Below are 18,894 nucleotides of genomic sequence, written 5' to 3'. Positions count from 1 at the left end.
AGAGAGAGAGAGAGAGAGAGAGAGAGAGAGAGAGAAAGAAAAAAAAGCATTTGCCTTCCCTCCAACAGTCAGAGACGGTCAGAGTGCCTCTGCTTGGGGACCAAGTGTGGACTTTGATCTCAGGCTACGCTGTGCTTTTTAGAAAACCAGGCGGGGGACAGGGGGCGGAGGGTGTGACCGCGGGGCGGTGACTGGGGGGGGGGGCGGGCGGGCGCGCCCCTCCCGGGGTGGAAGGGGGGTGGTGGTGGTGGCGGGTTTGGGAGGGTGCTGGGGGGAGGGGAGGTGACAGTCCTGTCCGGCGGGCGCGCCCGGCCCTCACAAGGGGTTGGCCAGCGCCTTTTTGGAGCGCTTGATCATACTGGGGTGGAACTCGGTGTGGCGCCGGGCGTGCTTGGTGAGGTGGTCGCTCCTCATGAAGCGCTTCTCGCACAGGGGACAGCGGAACTGCTTCTCGCCCGTGTGCGTCCGGTAGTGGCGCGTCAGCTCGTCCGAGCGCGAGAACTTTTTAAGGCAGTCTGGCCACGTGCAGGGGAAGGGCCGCTCACCTGCGAGAAGGGAGGCAAGACAGGGCGCGGTGACACAGCACATCCCAGGAGTGCGCGCTCCCAGCCGCCCCTCCCCACCCCCGGGACGCGCAGGGGGGACCCCCGGGACCTCAGACAGTGACTGCCTTGGGACCGGCATTAAGCCGCCCGCCCCGGGGGGCACCGAGCAGACGGTTCCGAGAAGCGTCTTCTCAGAGCACGTGAACTTGCTATTTTATGCCCCAGGGATCCCTGAGAGCCTTGGACATTCTTATTCGGTTGCTCAGGTTCTCTCCCAGAATCAAAAACCTCAGCCCTTGGCTGATTTCCCGGCGCTGTGGACCTCAGGCCGCACGTCCAACCAGCCCCCCCAGCCGGAGCTGCGACCCCCCTCCAGCTGCTGCGTGTCCTGGCCGCCCAGCGTCTATGTCCCCAAGCCTGGTGACAGCCCCCTCCCCGCCTCCGACAGGAAAGCTGGCTTGCTCCTGAGCACCTCGGCCAGGAACACTTTCAGGGACATGAAATCTGCTTCCGTGCAAAAGGCCTCGCTTTAAGTCCTATTGCCTTAACACAAAACAGCTGTGTGTTCCCTCCTTTGGGTGTCCGAAGACAGCTATCGTGTCCTTCTCTGATCTCTTGTTCAGACTCAACAATCCCAGTTTCTTCCATAGAACAATGAACCTCATTCTAAACTGTTAAGAGGGAAGGGCTCCGCCTGAGTTAACTCACTGAACGCTCACAGGACTCCCCGCGGAGGTGGCCCATTTCACAGATGGGGAAACAGGCTTTTAACACCTGCCAGGTGTTTCCGGGGCGCCCCTCCCACCCCCCTTGTGGTCACTTTCCTCAGATTCAGCATATTGTCTGCACGTCGCACTGAAAATGCAGCTAAGCCTCACCCTCCAGACGTGAGCAGGCCACCTCCTGGCCCTGGAATGGCAGGAGAGGGCCTGTGCCCACGTTTGCCCGGTCCTGTGCAAGCACAAAGGCCGAATGAGCTGACTAAGACGAGAGTGTTGTGTGCTCCTCTTGTGAGCGCCTGCCTGCCTGCCTGTTTCTCACCTCCTTCTAGCAGAGCCCAAAGTGGATGCTTCACAGACCCAGGGCTACAGGCTCCTGCCCTCCACAGAACTCTCCAGAAGAGTACATGTTTTCTCACTCCCGTCCCCCCCTTCCTGGCTGAGAGCTGTCCAGAGTGGTGCATCTGAGTCATCCAAATATTATTCATCCTTCCCCTCCCCCCCGGGCCAGCTTCTCCTACCCGGTGCCAGAGATGTAGACATACTGATAATAAGGACAAAACCAAACCTTTGTCAGCTTCGTGACAATTTCCACATGGCTAAGGTTTTATTTGCTGGTCTCTCTGCAGAACAATGGTCCTCACACCCCGTACGACCTCCTTGTTCTTACGGGAAGCCCGGCATGGGCACAACGAATCTGTGTAAGTAGATTCGTTATATGTGGGTCTGTGTGTAAATCCCCACGGAGCCGGGGGCTGAAAAGCCACAGCAGCACAAGGCAAGAGCAAACCAGCGAATGCCGAACCAAGGTGGACACGGGTGCTGGGGTTAATGAGGCATGAGGATGCTCGAAGTCTCCAGGAAGGGCCCCCAACCCCCCAAAACAAAACAAAAAGAAACCTCACTTCAAACCCAAACCCTCTGAAACATTCAACGACGTGGAATCGAAAACTACACTTTTGCGTCTTCTGCTGGACCCAACGGCACCCTACCCGGTTCAGAACTTTGGAACAAAAGGTGGAATGCAGTTTGCCACAGCCCGGCAAGGTTGAGCCTCCTAGGTAGGACAAGGACAACATCATGTGTGGTCGTGTGCTGTTTATACTGCCGTGCATTGAGTAACTGCCCACGCGCATGCTACATATGTGTGTGCATGTGTGTGTGCAGAGCTCAGTCTGTTCATCCTCCAGATCGCTCACATGACCAAAGCCTGCTCAGAAGTTCCCGGATCGCTGGGGGGAGACAACTTCTGCCTGTTGCAGAACGAGACGGCCACCAAGTCCTCTTAATCCCGTGAGGGGTCTATGGGAGAGATGTTCTCTTAAATATGTTCTGTTAACATATACAACAAAGGGTCAGAATTCACACAGCAATGAATTTTGTAACTATAAAAGCAAACCAACCGAGACCGAAGTGAACAACCCTCTCTTATCTCTCCGTCCCGGAGCCATTCTCTCCACTGCTTTATGATTTGGTGGTGAGGAAAGCGACCGAAAGGAAAAGCTCAGTGTTTTCTCAGTGCTTGTTAGGACAAAAACTCATTGGAGGGATTTTCTCGGAGGAGTGGTAATGTGGGTTAGCTTACTCACTGGCACATGTTTCTTTCAAGTGAGTCAGGAGAGGAGGTTAATTTATTGGAAAGGATCTGTGTCCACTGTGGGGAAAAATGGATCAGAAGACCTCTCTGCTATGGGCTGGATTGGAAAAGAAAGAAGGCACTCCTTCTGTTTTAGGAAGATGGCTTTGTGGAAGCGATACTCAACGGAAAATTGTCATGAAGCCTGAATCGGCTGTAAGTACAGAATTTACAAGCATTTATGCTTACAATTCACAATTCACATATGTTTCAAGTGTAATCAGAGTCCCTTCCCATTGAATTCACCTTTGGTCTAGCTTATGCCTACCCTGTCTTCACTGCCCTCCATGGTTGTCACCACATGACTGTTCTCTTCCTTCTAACCCAGATGCTGCCATTGACCTAGCATCTTTATCCCTGTTGCAGAGAAGAGGGGACCACCTAGTGAGCCCAGAGCAAATCAGAGCCAACAGTAGCGTTTGTTAGACTCATATTACTTGTATAATTCAACCTTACAGTTTCTAAGCATTTAAAAAAAGTTCTACTTGTCAGTGACTTCCTAGTGTAAAGGCTCCAGGATCATTTTGATTCTTCTTGGATCCCTTGGAAAAACAGTAGGAGATTTTTGGTCAGCGATCTAAATCAGGGGTTTAGCAAACTACAGCCCACAGGCCATATCTGACCTGCCATCTATTTTTGTAAAATTCCATGAGCTAAAAATGGTATAAACACCATTCTTCTATTTGGTTTTTACCAAATAGTTGGGAGGAAAAATCAAAAGAATAACAATATTCTGGGATAGGAGAAACTTTGATGGGATTCAAATTTTCGCGTCCACATACAAAGTTTATTGGGCCACAACCATGCTCATTTGTTTCTGTATTATCATCTCCGGCTGCTTTTTCACTATAACAGCAGTCTCACATGGTTGCAACCGAGACTGTACGGCCCATGAAGTCTAAAATATTTGCTATCTGGTCACTCGTAGACAGTGGGCGGACACATGATCTCAGTCTGAAAATCTGAACTTGTAGCTGGTGTGCACCAGAGTTTGCAAATCCAAACATCTTCAGGAGTCAGACACATAATAAAAATGGGTGTGGCGCGCCTGGGTGGCTCAGTCGGTTAAGCGTCTGACTTCAGCTCAGGGCATGATCTCATGGTTCATGAGTTTGAGCCCTGCGTTGGGCTCTGTGCTCACAGCTCAGGGCCTGGAGCCTGCTTTGGATTCTGTATCTCCCTCTCTCTCTGCCCTTCCTCTGCTCATACTCTGTCTCTCTCAAGAATAAACATTTTTTTAAAAATTTAAAAAATAAAAATGGGTGAAATGCTAGGTGTATTAGATCATGGATTGTAGTGGAATCCATGGCCGACTGGAAGGCTCTTTGTCCCCTCAAAGGCATTCACATTCAACACTTTATAAAACATTGTGCCAAACAATGCGTGTGTGCAGGAAGCCTGGATTCTTGGAGACTTACAATTTGTATCCCTTTGAAACCATCTACCTCTTTAACCCAGTGAAGAGTTTACACACAACCTACTTTGGGATACATTTCAGCTTGTTAGCAAATAATAGACACATAATAAGGTATCATCCAGAAAATGATACATGTTTTGCACCTAAGAAAGTATGGAATGGAGAAATCGTAGGTAGAGAAGGAACAGAATTTAAGGCTGCATGGGACCAGAGATGGTGGGCAGAGAAGAGAGGCTTGCCCGTCATCTTGCAGCCAAGAGGAAATCAAATCAGGCCTTTTTTTCACTCAGCGCTAAGGCCCACAAAGAACAGGTAGCCTTCTTCACACAGAACGAATCATATGGCAAAGCAACTATCAATTAAAGAATCTTTAAACTTGTCTTTAGTATTAATGAGCGAGCTACCATCCTCCAGGGGGGTTGGGGAAAAGGAACAGACATGTACTAGTGTTTTATTTCTGGCCTTTACAGGAAAACATAGCCAGAGGCAGTGACACAATAAACTCTTGCTTTACTGGAGCAGAGCTGTTAACAGCACAAGTTCCTCTGCGTTCTCATTATTTATACACCACTCCCCTCCCCTTTGAGCAACGCACTAAGCACCTCTCGCTGACAGACTCCGCTCAGAGTATAAAATAAACTTGATCAGAACGGCTACTGAATACTGCACCTGGTGTGTAAAAGACTTCCTTTGCAGAGGCAGGTCAGGCCTCCAGAAGGCTCCTGGGCCTCCAATGGGTTCAAGAGAAGTGGAGTAGAGCCTGCTGGCTACGTGCTTGCCTGCTTAGCACAAAGGACGGAGCCTCCACCCGGCTTGGTGATTAGTCGACAAGCCAAGTGGGGAGTTCTCCATACAGAGGGAGAAAGACTACAGTGGGAGGACTGCTAACTGGCTATACTCAACCCCCCTCCAGGTTCCCCTGAGTTCAGACAGGCTGCCCCTGGGGTACTGGCCTGGGGTCCGGGAGACCCCTGCTCTCAATGCACTGCTTTCCCACCTGGTTCTCCTTCCCTTCCACAATGCCACAGAAGGACCTAAAATGGGCTAAAGCAGGAAGGTTAAAAGTACAAATTCTGAACCTCCCATTGCTTCTGACAAACGTAACTCCATCTAGTAAAACCAGAAGGGATCTCTAAAAATGCCAATGAAGAAACACAGCTTCTCGCGGATATACAAAATCAGGGCCACTTCTTCAGGAAAAAGTAGCGTTTTTTGATCGAAAAAAAGCAAGTAGGATTCCAGAGATAAAAGGATAATTTGATATTAGAAAATCATATTGATATGGTTCCCTGTTTTAACGGACTAATACATCTGCTCCTACCCTCACACACAGAATCTCTTGAAAAATGCAAAATGGCGTTTGATAAAATTCAACATCCATCCCTAATAAAAAGCTTTTAGGAAAATAGAATGATTCCTTAACAGGATAAAAAATATAGATCTGAAACCTTTTCCTAGCAAGGTCAATAGTAAAATAAAGGTAGCATTCTATTAAAGTCAAGCTCAAGGCATGGATGGACACTGCCCCCATCATTATAGCTACTTAATGTTGTTTAGGAAAAGTGAGTGAGCACAATTAGATAACAAAATAAGACATAAATCACTGGAAGGAGAAGGTCGAATCAGAATTATTTACAGCTGATACAACTTTCTATCTGGGAAGTCTCAGAACAATAACCAAAAAACTAATATAAATTAAAAATGCATTCACAGGTGTAAGTATACAAAAGAACAATGGTTTTCTTACATGCTAACCACAGCCAATCAGCATAAGCCTACACTAAAAGTTCAGGACCTGCATGAAGAAAATCATAAAACTCTGATATAAAGGAAAATGAATATTGGAACATTTCTCATGTTCTTCGATGGTAGGACTCAATGGCGTGAATGTGGCAATTCTGTGCAGATTCATCTATGAATGTAACACGTACCATAGAAATTCTTTTTTCGTGAACCTGACAAAATTATTCTAAAGTTAATTTGGAAGACTAAATACACTCAACTCGCCAAGAGAATTTTGCAATAGAACAACAATAAGTGAGCACTTGCAATACCAGTGATTAAAATGTATGATTAAAGCTGCAATAATTGAGATAGCACGAGACCAGCACAGGAAAAGACGAATCAGTGGAACAGAGTCAAGTCTGAAAATAAACCCAAGGCTCGACAGGGATGGGGGTCTTTCAAATTAGTGAAGAAATGAATATTTAATTCAATAAATGGCACAGACATCTGGTTAAAAACATTAAATCTGGATCCCTGCCTCATACCTTTCCCTTCAATAAATTCCAAACGAGCTCTATACAGAAATGTAAAAAATAAAACCGCAGAGGTGAGAGAAAATATAGGCGACTATGTTTAGAATCCTGAAGTGGGGAAAAGACTGTCTAAATACGAAACCAAAGGCAAAATCCTATTTGAAGCATAGTTTTGAGATACAATAAAAAATTTTAAACTTCTGCATAGTAAAATATATATGTAAGTGAAAAATTTTAAGAGCCAGAACAGTGAACTAGTAAAGGAAATTCCAGCATAAGACAAAAAGTTAAAATCCGTAATATGAAATGGACACTGAGAAATCAAAATTAATAACCCAATTTAATAAAATTGGGCAAAGATGCAAATAAGTAATCAATAAAATAAGAACCACTAATGGCCAATAAATAAATATATGGCAATATATTCAATCTCACAAGTAACCAAAACATGCCAATTAAGACTCCAATGAAATATACATCAGGCTGGTGAAAATGTAAAGAAGTGTGTTCACAGACCTATTGCTGATGGAGGCATCAGGAAACCGACCTTTTACTGCATGAGTGGGACTTGTAACTGATCTAGTGCTATCTGGCAATGTATTCATCTAGGAATTATTTTTGGTAATAATAAAGAACATGGAAGTATACAGGGATACCAGCATTGTTCATAAAAGCTAAAACTTGGTAACAACTTAAATGTCTGACAATAAAGAAAGGGTTTGATACATTATAGTGTATCCATAAGGTGGAATAATATGTACTTGTTACAAAGATACTAGATCGTTACAGAATGAAATGGAAAAATGTTAGCAATACACCACTAAGTGAAAAGGACAGAGTATTATCTGCTGTATACGTATATGGAACATCTATGGAGAGAAAAAAATCCTGGAAGACTATATACAAAATAGGAGCAGTAGCTATCTACAGGTGGGGCGGGGTGGGGGGAGGGGAGGATAAAGAATAACATTTTCTTTCTGTAATTTTCCCGTATTTTCTGATTATTTTTGTAAACAGTTAAGTACAAATTTATGAGACAAAGTCAGAAAAAAGTCAACAGAAAACAAAGGAAGCATGCATTTGAGTTTAAATGTTTCCACAAATGGGTGGATCTTTGATCAAGAATATATTCTACCTGGAGAAGTGGGGGCCGGGTATTTAGTTTCTATTGAGAAATTAACACTCCCGTGTCCGAGACCAAAGTAAGAAGGATCATTCTGTTTCCTTCTCAAATTGTTAGAAAGTGAGAAACTTTCAGAACGTACTTCGTGTGTTTTTTCTCACTCTTCCTTCACCCCCTCCTCTCCTCCCTTTTCTATATATGAAGGGAAAACTGCCCTCCAAGGACAGACGAGAAGCCCCCTCCAGACGCAGTGTTAATAGGACAGTAATGGTAAGGCTGCCCCACGGAGGGGTGAGTTTGTTGGGAAGCAGGGCAGTGAGCGTGTGCAGAGGTACAAAGCCCGGGGTCCAATACACGGTTCATGGGTGAGACTGGCTGGCCGCATACCCACACAGACCTGCCCAGATCCCAGGCCTTCGGCACCCCCATCCGGTTGTCCACTATCACATGTCCTCATTCCCCACGGGAGAGTCAAGTTGACTTGTGGGTACAAGATGGGAGCCTTTGCTCTATTGTTTTTCTTGTGTGCTACCACCAAGGGTGGAAGTGCCCATGGACTTGACAGAGGAGGTATGTAGGCCATCTTTGGGAGTAGACAATTCTATGCTTCCCTGTGTAAATCGTTCCAATTAATTATGACCTCAAAAATCAAGAAACCAAAAGCCTCTTGTTTGCTCCAGAAAATATTGCTACCTACATATGCATATGTAGATGTTCTGAAAACATAAAAGCACTTGACAGGCCTAGAAGCATGATCCTGCCCGAATGCCATCCCATCATACTGCCATTTGCTCTCGGCCCCTCTTTGAATCCCTCTTGTGATCTGGTTTCTTTTTATATTTTATTTGTTGCTACCACAGAGTCATTTTAGAGTCTGAATGGGAGATTTTACTTCCCGGCCCCTGTGTTTTTCTGTGGAGGGAAGCTTGCCTCATTCTTTAGGTTCTGAACTGGGAAGTGTGTCTGTAACATCTGTCACACGGCACTTCTTCAGGGCAACGTGTTGGCGTTCAGGAAGCAAGCCCATCCTAATATTGTGTGTGTGTCCCCAGCCTCAACTGATCTGTCAGACAGCTCATGCGCTGGGACCTCAGACGTGGAGACGGCAGACAACAGATTCGGGACTCTAGGCAAAAGGTATGTCCCGACGTCTCGGTGATACAGTCCCGATCTCAGCAACTCTGCATCGGCACAGGTGGAGTGACCTCCCCACAACCACACACACGGAGGTCCAGGCCCAGATCCTCTGGTTCCCATGCCCACATCCTTCCTGCCATCCCAGATCACACTGCTTCTGCCCAGTTGTTTGTGGGAAAGAGAACTAATAAATGAACCCACTAAACATCGAACAGGATGTAAGTGTTTAATGGCAAAACTATCCTGAGAACACAGATCCTTGAATCTTTGCATTCTGGGTGACTTTTGTAACCATCGAATTCAAACTTGTTGTGTTTCAGATCACACTGACTCAGGGCAGATTACTTGCCCAGAGATGAGAACTGGTTTTCTTTTTCTTTCTTTCATTTTTTTTTTTTTTAATGTTTATTTTAATTTTTGACAGAGAGAGAGACAGAGCATGAGCAGGGGAGGGGCAGAGAGAGAGGGAGACACAGAATCCAAAGCAGGCTCCAGGCTCTGAGCTGTCAGCACAGAGCATGACACGGGGCTCGAACTCACAGACCTCGAGATCATGACCCGAGCCAAAGTCGGACGCTCAGCTGACTGAGCCACGCAGGCGCCCTGAGAACCGGTTTTCAAATTCCTCCTTCAGTTTGGAGCACAAGACAAGATTGGATGCAACACAAGAGCAAAGGCACTAACTCAAGGCAGAGAGAGCCTTCTAGTACGTGATTCTCTCATTCTCTTATTCCCGGGCTCTTCCTTCCAGCTGGATTGCCTTGAGGGGCAGGGGTGGGGGTGGGGGCAGGCATTTACGGTTTAAAACAAATAAGTGCTGCTGAGCTTTAAGTTGCAAAATAGGGTCTGAAAAATGGAAAGCAGACCCTGAAGTCCTTAAATTTAAAGTCTCTTGATTGGCCAGTGCTTCCTACCAAGACCTGAGCTATACAGAGAGGCTGGAGGGGCTGAGTTTGGAGAACAGACGTAGAGGTCCCTAAGAAGTGCCCCGCATTCTCTATTCTGCTAATAACAGGGGTGGGCAGTCCCAAGGGGGCCGACCACTGCTGCCCGCACCAGCCCCTCTGGAAGGTCCCCACAGGCCAGGACACCCGAGGGATCAGGCCCACGACCACACGGTTGGGAGAAGGCCACAGGGGTCCTTAGTCACAGAATGCAAGGATCTATCACCTGCAGCCATTGTACAGCGATCCCCTTCAGCAGAGGATGCCAGTGCATGAGGACCAAGACCCAAGCTAGAGCATGACACCCCAGGGGAGACCACCAAGGTCAAAGGACGGTGCTCAGCGGACGGTGTGCAACATCGACAGCCCTTTCCTGATGCCAAGATGCCAAAAAAAGAGGTGGGCCTCTCACCAACCAAACGCTAGATCACTCCCAGGAGAAAGAAAGGCAAAGGGAGAGGGAGACAACTCTGATTTTGCAAACACTTACCCAAAGAAGAACACCATTCAATAGAGAAGTGATGGAGACACGCTGAAGAGGATCAAGAGGAAATTTCTCAACCAACAGCACAGATGGGTGGGGGTGAGGGTGGGGCTTGAGAACCCAGTTCTGACTGTGGACAGTTACACTGTGCACACCCCAGGTTTTAGTGGGGAATTTGTGCCCAGTGCACACAGGCGCTTTGGAAGGCCCCCTGAGACTTTCGGCATCCTTAGCAGACACAAAGATAACCTTTCTGTTTGTGCACTTAGGCGAAATCATGTGGCATCCACAGCTTCGGGTCTGGAGTGGCCGCATCCAGAGGGCCGGATCTCTGAGAATACCACGGGTCGGCGACAAAAAATACAGGAAATGAGACTGCCGTCTTGTTAGAAAACTGTCTGGTCTACCTGCCAGCCAGGCTGTGGCACTCGCCACGACTCAGGGGGCCTAGTGATGCTGTGGCACTGTTGTCAGCCTCTTGTCCCCAGGCTCAACCACTGTAGGACACTGCCGGCCCCACAGGAGGGCTGCGATGACCGCAGGCCATGTGGGCCACTGTCAAATCACTTTTCAAGCTTTAATGGAGTGAGCCATTAATTCATATTGCCTGGGCCCCTGGGTGGCTCAGTCAGTTAAGAGTCTGACGCTTGAATGTGGCTCAGGTCATAATCTCACGGTTCTGTGGGTTCGCGCCCTCCACTGGGCTCTGTGCTGACAGCATGAAGCCTGCCTGGGATTCTCTCTCTCTCCCTCTCTCTCTCTGCCCCTCCCCTGCTCATGCTCTCTCTCTCTCTCTCTCTCTCTCAAAATAAAAAAAAATTCATATTGCCTGGTGTTTGGTGACCACAAAGCTTGGAGGGACTCAGCCACCCGAACTTCCCCGAGGAGTCCCCCTGCCCGGCTCCCCCCACATCTTCCTCGGGAAGAAATAACTCAGGTTAGAGGGGGAGAGCCCACGTTTCTGTATGCTGGGGACCCCCTCCTCCCCCCCGCCGCCCTGCCTTCAGAGGGATAATGCACACCAGACAAGCCTCTGGTGGCTGGCCACTGGTAAGATTTATGACACGAAAGAGAGGAAGCCAGCTCTTTCTGCTTATTTTTGTTAAAACAGCAGTGGTACAAAACTACCGTAGAATTATGGCAGCATAGGGATTTAAGTCATTTTTATGTGTTTTTTGTAAGTTATTTTTAAGAGCTAATTTTTGCCTCTTACAATTTATTACGGTGTTTTTGTTGGGCATCACACGCTGAATAGGCTCCTGAATCCCAACGGGAACTGTCGTATAAACAGCCCATCTTTGTAAAGATGGGGCCTTTATCTATTAACACACAGGGTGACAAACGTTCACGTAAGCACAACTCATTTCTCTGGGCATTAAAACAGACAGACGGCTCGAATTCAGACCAAGCAAATGGCTCTGCTTATCACACTGCTGCTGTTAACCTTATTCCACGAGAGGCTTTGGGTACCGGCTTCTAGAATATCCAGAGAAGAGGACATACAGGTATGAGCCTGAGCACGTGAAATAACATGTTGAAATAACCTATTTCCTGCGAAGACCATTTAGTACGTGCACTGGTGGCCTATCTTTTAGGATGAATTCCAGAGATAGTTCAGAGTCCTTTCTGTTCAAAGAGGCAGGGGAAAAAGTGCTGTCATACTAATCTGTCCCTCATTTGGTCAAACGTCTGCTCTTTGGACCATCCTGTCTATAGTTCTACGTGGGCAGACAGAGTGGGTATCTGTTGGTTTTGCCTGTCCGGCATGCATTGCCTCTTTTGGGTACTAAATAGCACACCTTGAATTTCCTTTTGGAAACCACCCCTTCCCCACTCTAAGTCTAGGTGATTTCGGGGTGGAGAGTGACCCCACACCCCAAAGCTTGATTGAGTTCAGGGACAGACACAAGGTTCTGACTCCACTGTGAAGATTGAAGCCTGTGACTTTTGCTGGAATCATTCGGGAAGGAGAACTTTCCTTCCACAGGGCTTGCTGAATTGGCAGGATGGGAGTCTGCTGATGGCCACCTTACCGCCGTCCAGAGACAGGCTGCACACAGATGAAGCCAAAGCAGAGGACAGCGGGGCTGAGCCAGGGAGGGAGCCAGACACTGAGTTGTCGAATCCAGAGATACCAGAAACTAGGGCTACCCCAGATGTGTTGGCAATTTGAACCCGTCAAGTTTTATTTTTTATCGAGCCAGACCAAGATTGGATTCTGTTGTTTGTGACCAAGAGTCCTAAGACAGCTGCAGACCCAGGACCAGTTTCTTTTTCCATTGGAAGGAAGAAGGCTCTGAATAACTACTGGAAAGTATAGGATAGGTCTGGTCAGAGTCCAAGATTTCTACAGATATTTCTAAACAACGTTCACAAAAATCATCCATGAGCCAGAGTCAGAACACAAGAGTAGAGAGCTAACCACTGGTAGCTTTGGAGCCAAGTTCAGGAGAGCCATGCAAAACACAGGGTCGCTTCCCACCGGTGGAAGGAAGCCCCAGGGGTCCAAGTGAACAATTCGGGCGTGACTCCAGCAGCTAGAAACATGCTAGGAAAATTCCAGAGTAACCTTGGGGCTAAGGTAACTAACTCCAAGTCTAATTCCTCCTATAAAATGAGAGTAAGAGTACTTTCCTATCTCATAGGACTTCTGTGAGTTTATACAGGACAATGCATGTAAACTATTTGGCTTAGAAGTTGGTATATAATAAATGCTGGATGTTACTGCTATTACTGATATTATTACTAATAGGACTACTACTAATATTAATAATTTTTTACTATTGCTGTTATTCACAACATTGGCAGTGCCTGCTTTCTGCATGTAGCCCAGCTCTATGGGTGGAGCGGTCGCTCGAGAAATAAGTATTATTCAAATAAATGACCTGCTGCTGGACAGATCTGGAATTGTAAACAAAATTCTAGGAACATCCAGGGCTTCTGGGCAATACCTGTAACTTATTTTTTTACTTTTTCAATACATTTTATTTTTATTAAGTTTATTTTGAGAGAGGGGGAGGGAGAGAGAGCGAGCGAGCGCATGTGCGGGGAGGGTTGAGAGGGGCAGAGAGAGAGGGAGACAGAGAGAATGCCAAAGAATCTCAAAGAATCTGTGCAGTCAGCACGGAGCCTCCCACGGGGTTAGATCTCACAAACCACAATATTATGGCCAGAGCTGAAACCAAAGGTCAGACACTTAACTGACTGAGCCACCCAGGTGCCCCCTAAATTATTTTTTAATTATAATTCTTGATGTGTGGAGACAGTGTCTGAAATGTTTTATATACCTCATGTGATTTAACTTGCAGAGCAATTTCATGAGTATAGAATCACTGAAACCCATTTTACAGATGGGAAAACTGAGGCTCAGAGACTTTTCGCTGTACCAGAGTGGCAGAGGCGGGACTCAAGCCCAGGTCTAAAGGCCCCGAAGCCCATGCTCTGCGCTCCCTACTGCAGGAGAGCCCCCTCCTGGAGCTGCCCTGGATGCTAACTCTCTAGGATGGGCTGGTCTCCCACCTACTCTTCTGACTATCTCCATCCCATCAGAGCTGGCCCCCTGAAGGGAGGGGGTGAAACCTTCTTTTCTCTTTCTTTGAACCAAGATGCTCCATACAGTTCATTCTAGTTCTGAAATGTCCATAAAGCTTTTTTTTTTTTTTTTGTCCGTTGCCTGCCCCTGGGACTCTGGGAGGCACTCACTTCCAAAACAACAGAGACTTGCCTTGGAAAAATGTTCACACTTTGTTTCAAACAAAACACTGCTGCCTGCATTTCAAATCCCTGTCATTAATTTTGCATGGCTTAAGCTCCTGTCTCTTTATTTTCATCTATGTAAAGAATGTCCTCACTTTTTAAAAAGGCTCAATCAGGGATGAATTCCATTCTCCTGTTCAAATCTGTGATCATTCTCAATTTTATATTAAAAAAAAAAAAAACAAAACACAGCAACAAGCAAAGACCCACTGGCCCCAGGCATAGATAGCTAGTGAGCTAGTTAGGTCTTGCTGTTCTAGAATCTTTAGATTTCAGATTCAGACGTTCATTTCCAGGATCCCAGAGGCTCACATACCTCACGATGAACCGAGACTCAAAGGGAAGCCTGTAGGTAGACCCTGGTGGACATGGGTTCTGAGCACAAATGGAAATGAACGGCTGGTAAGATCCCACGCCTAAAAAATGGATGCACCTGGCTCCCTTAGAGGGGAAAACATTCTCTATGAATAATAATGTGAGTCCTATTATTTGCTGAGGGGACTGCTTGAGGCCAGGATAAGACAAATGTTTACTCTTGGCCTTAATGCACCAAAAAGGTATTAAAGTTTCAGGAGGGCTCGGGAAGGGCGGAGTAGGAAATCTCACTGGCACTTGGCCTTGAGCTGGTTCACACTGAGCGGCTCCCATAATAAAAGGGCAGAGGTCCCCCGGCTGACTCCACCTCTGCCCTTTCGCTGGGTTAATTTGGCTAATGCGAAGCAGCTCTTTAAACCAAGATTTAAAAAATGTTAACCGCAGATTGAAATTCTCAGGAGACCGTGGTGGGGGTTGGGGAGGGGGAAAGAATCAAATCAAAGAACTGCAAAGAATTCACAGCGAGGGAAGGTCTCCACGTGGGCCACGCTCTGGCCTTCCGCACTCGTCTTAAACAGCCCTTCGGAGTACATGGCGCCCTCTTGTGTTGCTGAGGAAACCGAGGTTCCCGGAGACCCGGCCGTGAGCCCAAAGTCACGTGCCTGTCAAGGCAGCCGGCCAGCCTCCCAACAACCGTGGGCTGAGCTTCCAACCCCCTCAAGGGCCCCAACATGCTGGCATGGAACAATCCCCGTATCTGAGAGGGTGGCCGTACCCTCTTACACAGGCCACACGATGGATGTGATGACCTCTCAAGGTCATTTCCAACCTCCAAGTTCTATTCTTTTGATACAGACAACTGCTGCCGTCAAGTGCTCTGAGCTAGGCCTGGGCCTGTGACTAACTTCCCAGCAAAGAGTGGGGCGGAGCCAGAGAAAGGACTGCTCAGAGACCACTGCAGAAGATCCCATTTCTTTTAACCATCTGTGGTTTGTTTTTTTTTTTTTTTTTTTAATTTCCCCTTCCTGTTGCCCCTCCTTTTTGCGTGTGTTGCATGGAAACAGAAAGTGCCTTTGTACCAATTACTAGGCACTAATTTACGTTGTTCAGTGGGCGCTGGGCTTGCTGGAGAAACACTAGGATAAGGTGGGAGGGTCGGATGTGGGGGAGGACGGAAGCAGCAGAGGCCTGGAATGTTGCTAGCTTTCCCTCCAAGCTGGAGAACCGGCAAGGGGAGGGGGGGAAAAAAAAAACCCTGAAAATTTGGAAGTCAGGACTAACGAAAATGATAAAGCTTGGAAGTCAGGACTAACGAAAATGATAAAGCTGGTTTTTTGTGGGTTTTTGTTGTTTTTTAAATCAAGGACGCTAGTGATCATAAGGCATTCAGAAGTCCAAATAGAGGGGCTGGAGAGCCGACTCTAAGCAGGGCACACCAGCTTGCTTCAGAGGCTCTTGGAAACGTGAATACTGGAACCCACCCGCCCACTTTTCTTGTCCATGGACTTAAGGAAGACCACGGTCAGCCACTTTCCCAGTGTCATAGATGGTTGTCCCTGGGAAGCTGCATCTGGGAATTTCCCACAGACGTTGGCAGAATGAGTAGTTCTTGGGATACGCGGCGACAACTGAGACAAGAATGTTAAATCTGACCCATAGGTTGAGAATCCAAGGATTCACTTCCCTCAGGTCTTTACATCTGAAGGTAATGGGGTGTGGCCATCCAAACATCTCTGGGCTTCCTCTGCTGTCTTCCCCCGACCAGCCCAGCTGCTTGTCCCCTCCCCTCTCCTCCCTGCTCATGGAAGATCCCACAGGAAAATAGGAAAACAGGGGAATGGGGTTTTCACCCTGTAATTGTACTCCATGTGTATTTGCTGTCGTGAAACAGTAACCCTGCCAGCAGCAGCGGGTTTTTAAGGCAACCCCACTTTGCTTTGGTTAGGACAGCTAGAGGGGAGTGCCTGAGGACACGGGGTGTAAGGAGGAACAGCCTCTGGTCCTTCCCAGCTCGGGGACTGGTAAGGAAGAGCTGTTGGGTCCCCCGAAAGGCCTCAGTCCCCAGGGTGAGGTCTCAGCAGTGGGCAGCCTTCCGGGCCATCCTTCCTTGGAATCGAGGAAGTTTCAGCCTCCCATCTGCAAAACCCAGAAGCAAAGTCTCCACTGCCTCCTAGGAATCCTCAGAAATCTATCATCCTCTACAGCTAGAGGCCATTTGCAGCTTTTTGCCCTCTTCTTGAATGTGGACTGTCACTTTTTTCCCCGACAGGATACATGAGATTGTGTCTAGACAGTCTCACTGGGGAGCAGGGTGGATATCGCCCCAAGGGGGCAAAAATTGGATCTTTGGCAGGTGAAAAAAGTCTTAGCTATGACAGTGGTTTGTGGCCTTCTAAAGGGGCATGGTACACGGACAGCTCTGTAGTACACCTGAGGTGCTAAAATGTCACGGGAGGGGAGGACAGTTATGGGGGAACAATGTCTAAAGCTCCTTAGGAGAGAGAAAATGGTGGGGGGGGGGGGCGGGTAGAAAAACAATGACCTGCAAGCTCCCACTCAGGCGAAGCTGTGAAAGTATTTTGGATGCAGCATGTCAGGTTGTGAAATACCAACAATCCACATCACTGGGGGAGCCCTGTGGAAAGAAGAACGTGACCAAGAGAATGTCCCCTCAAGGACCAACACACACAGGGCCTCCCTTCTATTTATGAAGAGAAGAGCGAGTGGCAAAGACTGGACAGGGGCTCAAATTAACAGCCGGGCCGGCCCGGCCCAGAGGCCACTTCTGAGCTAAGGCCCCTAGTCTAGGGCCTGTGGGGCCTGTGGCCAAAGCGAGACCTTGCCCTGTCCCTGAACGCCTGCCTGTCTCCTGGGTCACGGAAATAGGTCCTTTCTCATACCTCTGATGGCATTAGACTCTCCTGAACCAAACAGTTGACTCTAAACCTTTTGCAGTAATTATAGGAGAAGACTCCAAGGGGGCTCAGAACAGGCCAGGGCACCTGTATAAGCACAATTTTAAAACTTTGGTCTCAGGGAAGGAACACCCTGGCTCAGGGAAGGGACATTCCTAAAGAGGCCAGAAAATCTATTTCCAGTGTTGGAGGAGACTTTCTACAGTGGGGCTCTTCGGATGCCTTCTCCCAGATATTCTCAAGTATCCTGGGAAGATGTTCAAACGGGATAAGGAGAAAGAGAAGCAACCACTCTTGGGAAAAGTTTTGTAAGTCTCGTGTCTCGTTGTTCTACATGAATGTCGTTATGTTCTATTAAAAAAAAAAAAAAGTACTGTTTTTAAAACTCTTTCTGTAGAACCAAAGTGTGATGATTGGAACTTTGGCCCTTCTGGTTTTCAGAATCCCATAAACAGTGTCCTCAAGTCAACCCACTGTCACCATTTGGGGAGAGTCGACTTAAGTCTTTCCACAAAGAAAGTAAAATTACACTTGGTGTGAAGTAAATAGAACCAAGATTTCTATCACTGAGATGTCAACCGAGCATGAGTCTACATCAGCTGGTTCTAAAGACTTTGATCTGGAATTTGGATGTGGTTGTTTCCTTCCCCCAAAGATATCCCACCGTCCATAACTGTTCAAGGTGACGGAAAAGTCAGGAAACTTAGGATAAACGTGTTTGTTTTTTGTTTTTAGTGTTCATGGAAGGGTTGGGGACACGTGGGTGTGGCAACAGTGTCTGGGGGGTCAGTGGGTATTTGTGGAGCCAGTTGGGGGTGCGTGCTCAGAGGTGGTGGGAGTGTTGGTGTGAGGGCTGTAAGGGGACGTTCGTGTGTGTGCCTGTGCACGTACGGGAGGGCAGTGATGTGGGTGTGGGTCTGTGGGGGGTGTGCCAGGACAAACTTAAAATTGGTTGCATTAAAAAAAAAATGCTCCATACGTTTTCAGGCCAAGAACTCTAATGGATCTAATTGTTAAGCTGAAACATGACCATAAATACCTTCTAAAGTGTATTTAGACCCAAAAGTCTTGAAACCAAAAGGAATGTATTTGTGGCATTTTCCAGATTAACCATGGAGGTACTGCTTACACTTTAGAGGCACACTGCGTGAGAAGGATATCAGACCTAAAGACTGAAAGAAAAGCAAATTGAGCAGAGTATCATAAAATGTGAACTGAAATGTGAACTGACATACTACTTAAAAATATGTTTATTCCGGGTTCCTGATTTTTGAGGATGCCCTCTCTGTTACACACAAACTATAAGATCCAGAATTTCTTGAGGGCTTTCTGTACATGGAATCCTATTAGCTGCTTTGTCTATGTTATTTAATCTTTGTTCAAGAACCTCTGGGTTCAGAGGTAATACCCTAGCCAGTGGATTAAGAAACTGAGGGTCACAGAAGGGGTAGTAAACTCGAATGCCAACAGAGATGATGTAAATGATTAAAATAAAGGTCACTGCCCTCTAAAGAATGATCAGTTCAAGCCAGTTGTTGCTGGGTAGGAATTCAGGCCTAGTTTTGCCAGATTGATCCATTTTTCCAGAGAAGCCAGAACTCTGGATTTGTGCCGAATCTTCTGATTTTTAGATGTTAGTAACTGA

General features: G+C 47.1%; 1 protein-coding gene across 1 annotated transcript in view; it reads right to left on the bottom strand.

The window, feature by feature from the left end:
* Positions 1 to 242: 242 nt before the first annotated feature.
* Positions 243 to 18,894, bottom strand: part of KLF9 (KLF transcription factor 9) — a 21,911-nt gene continuing 3,259 nt past the window's right edge. Inside the window, exon 2 of the mRNA XM_040449375.1 lies at positions 243 to 545. Coding sequence (XP_040305309.1) covers positions 316 to 545 — 230 coding nt within the window. The 3' untranslated portion in view covers positions 243 to 315. The remainder of the gene's footprint in view (positions 546 to 18,894) is intronic.

This window comes from Herpailurus yagouaroundi, unplaced genomic scaffold, assembly GCF_014898765.1.
Source record: "Herpailurus yagouaroundi ecotype Mexico unplaced genomic scaffold, PumYag 199, whole genome shotgun sequence".
Lineage (NCBI taxonomy): Eukaryota > Metazoa > Chordata > Mammalia > Carnivora > Felidae > Herpailurus > Herpailurus yagouaroundi.
This window is presented reverse-complemented; position numbering and strand designations above follow the sequence as displayed.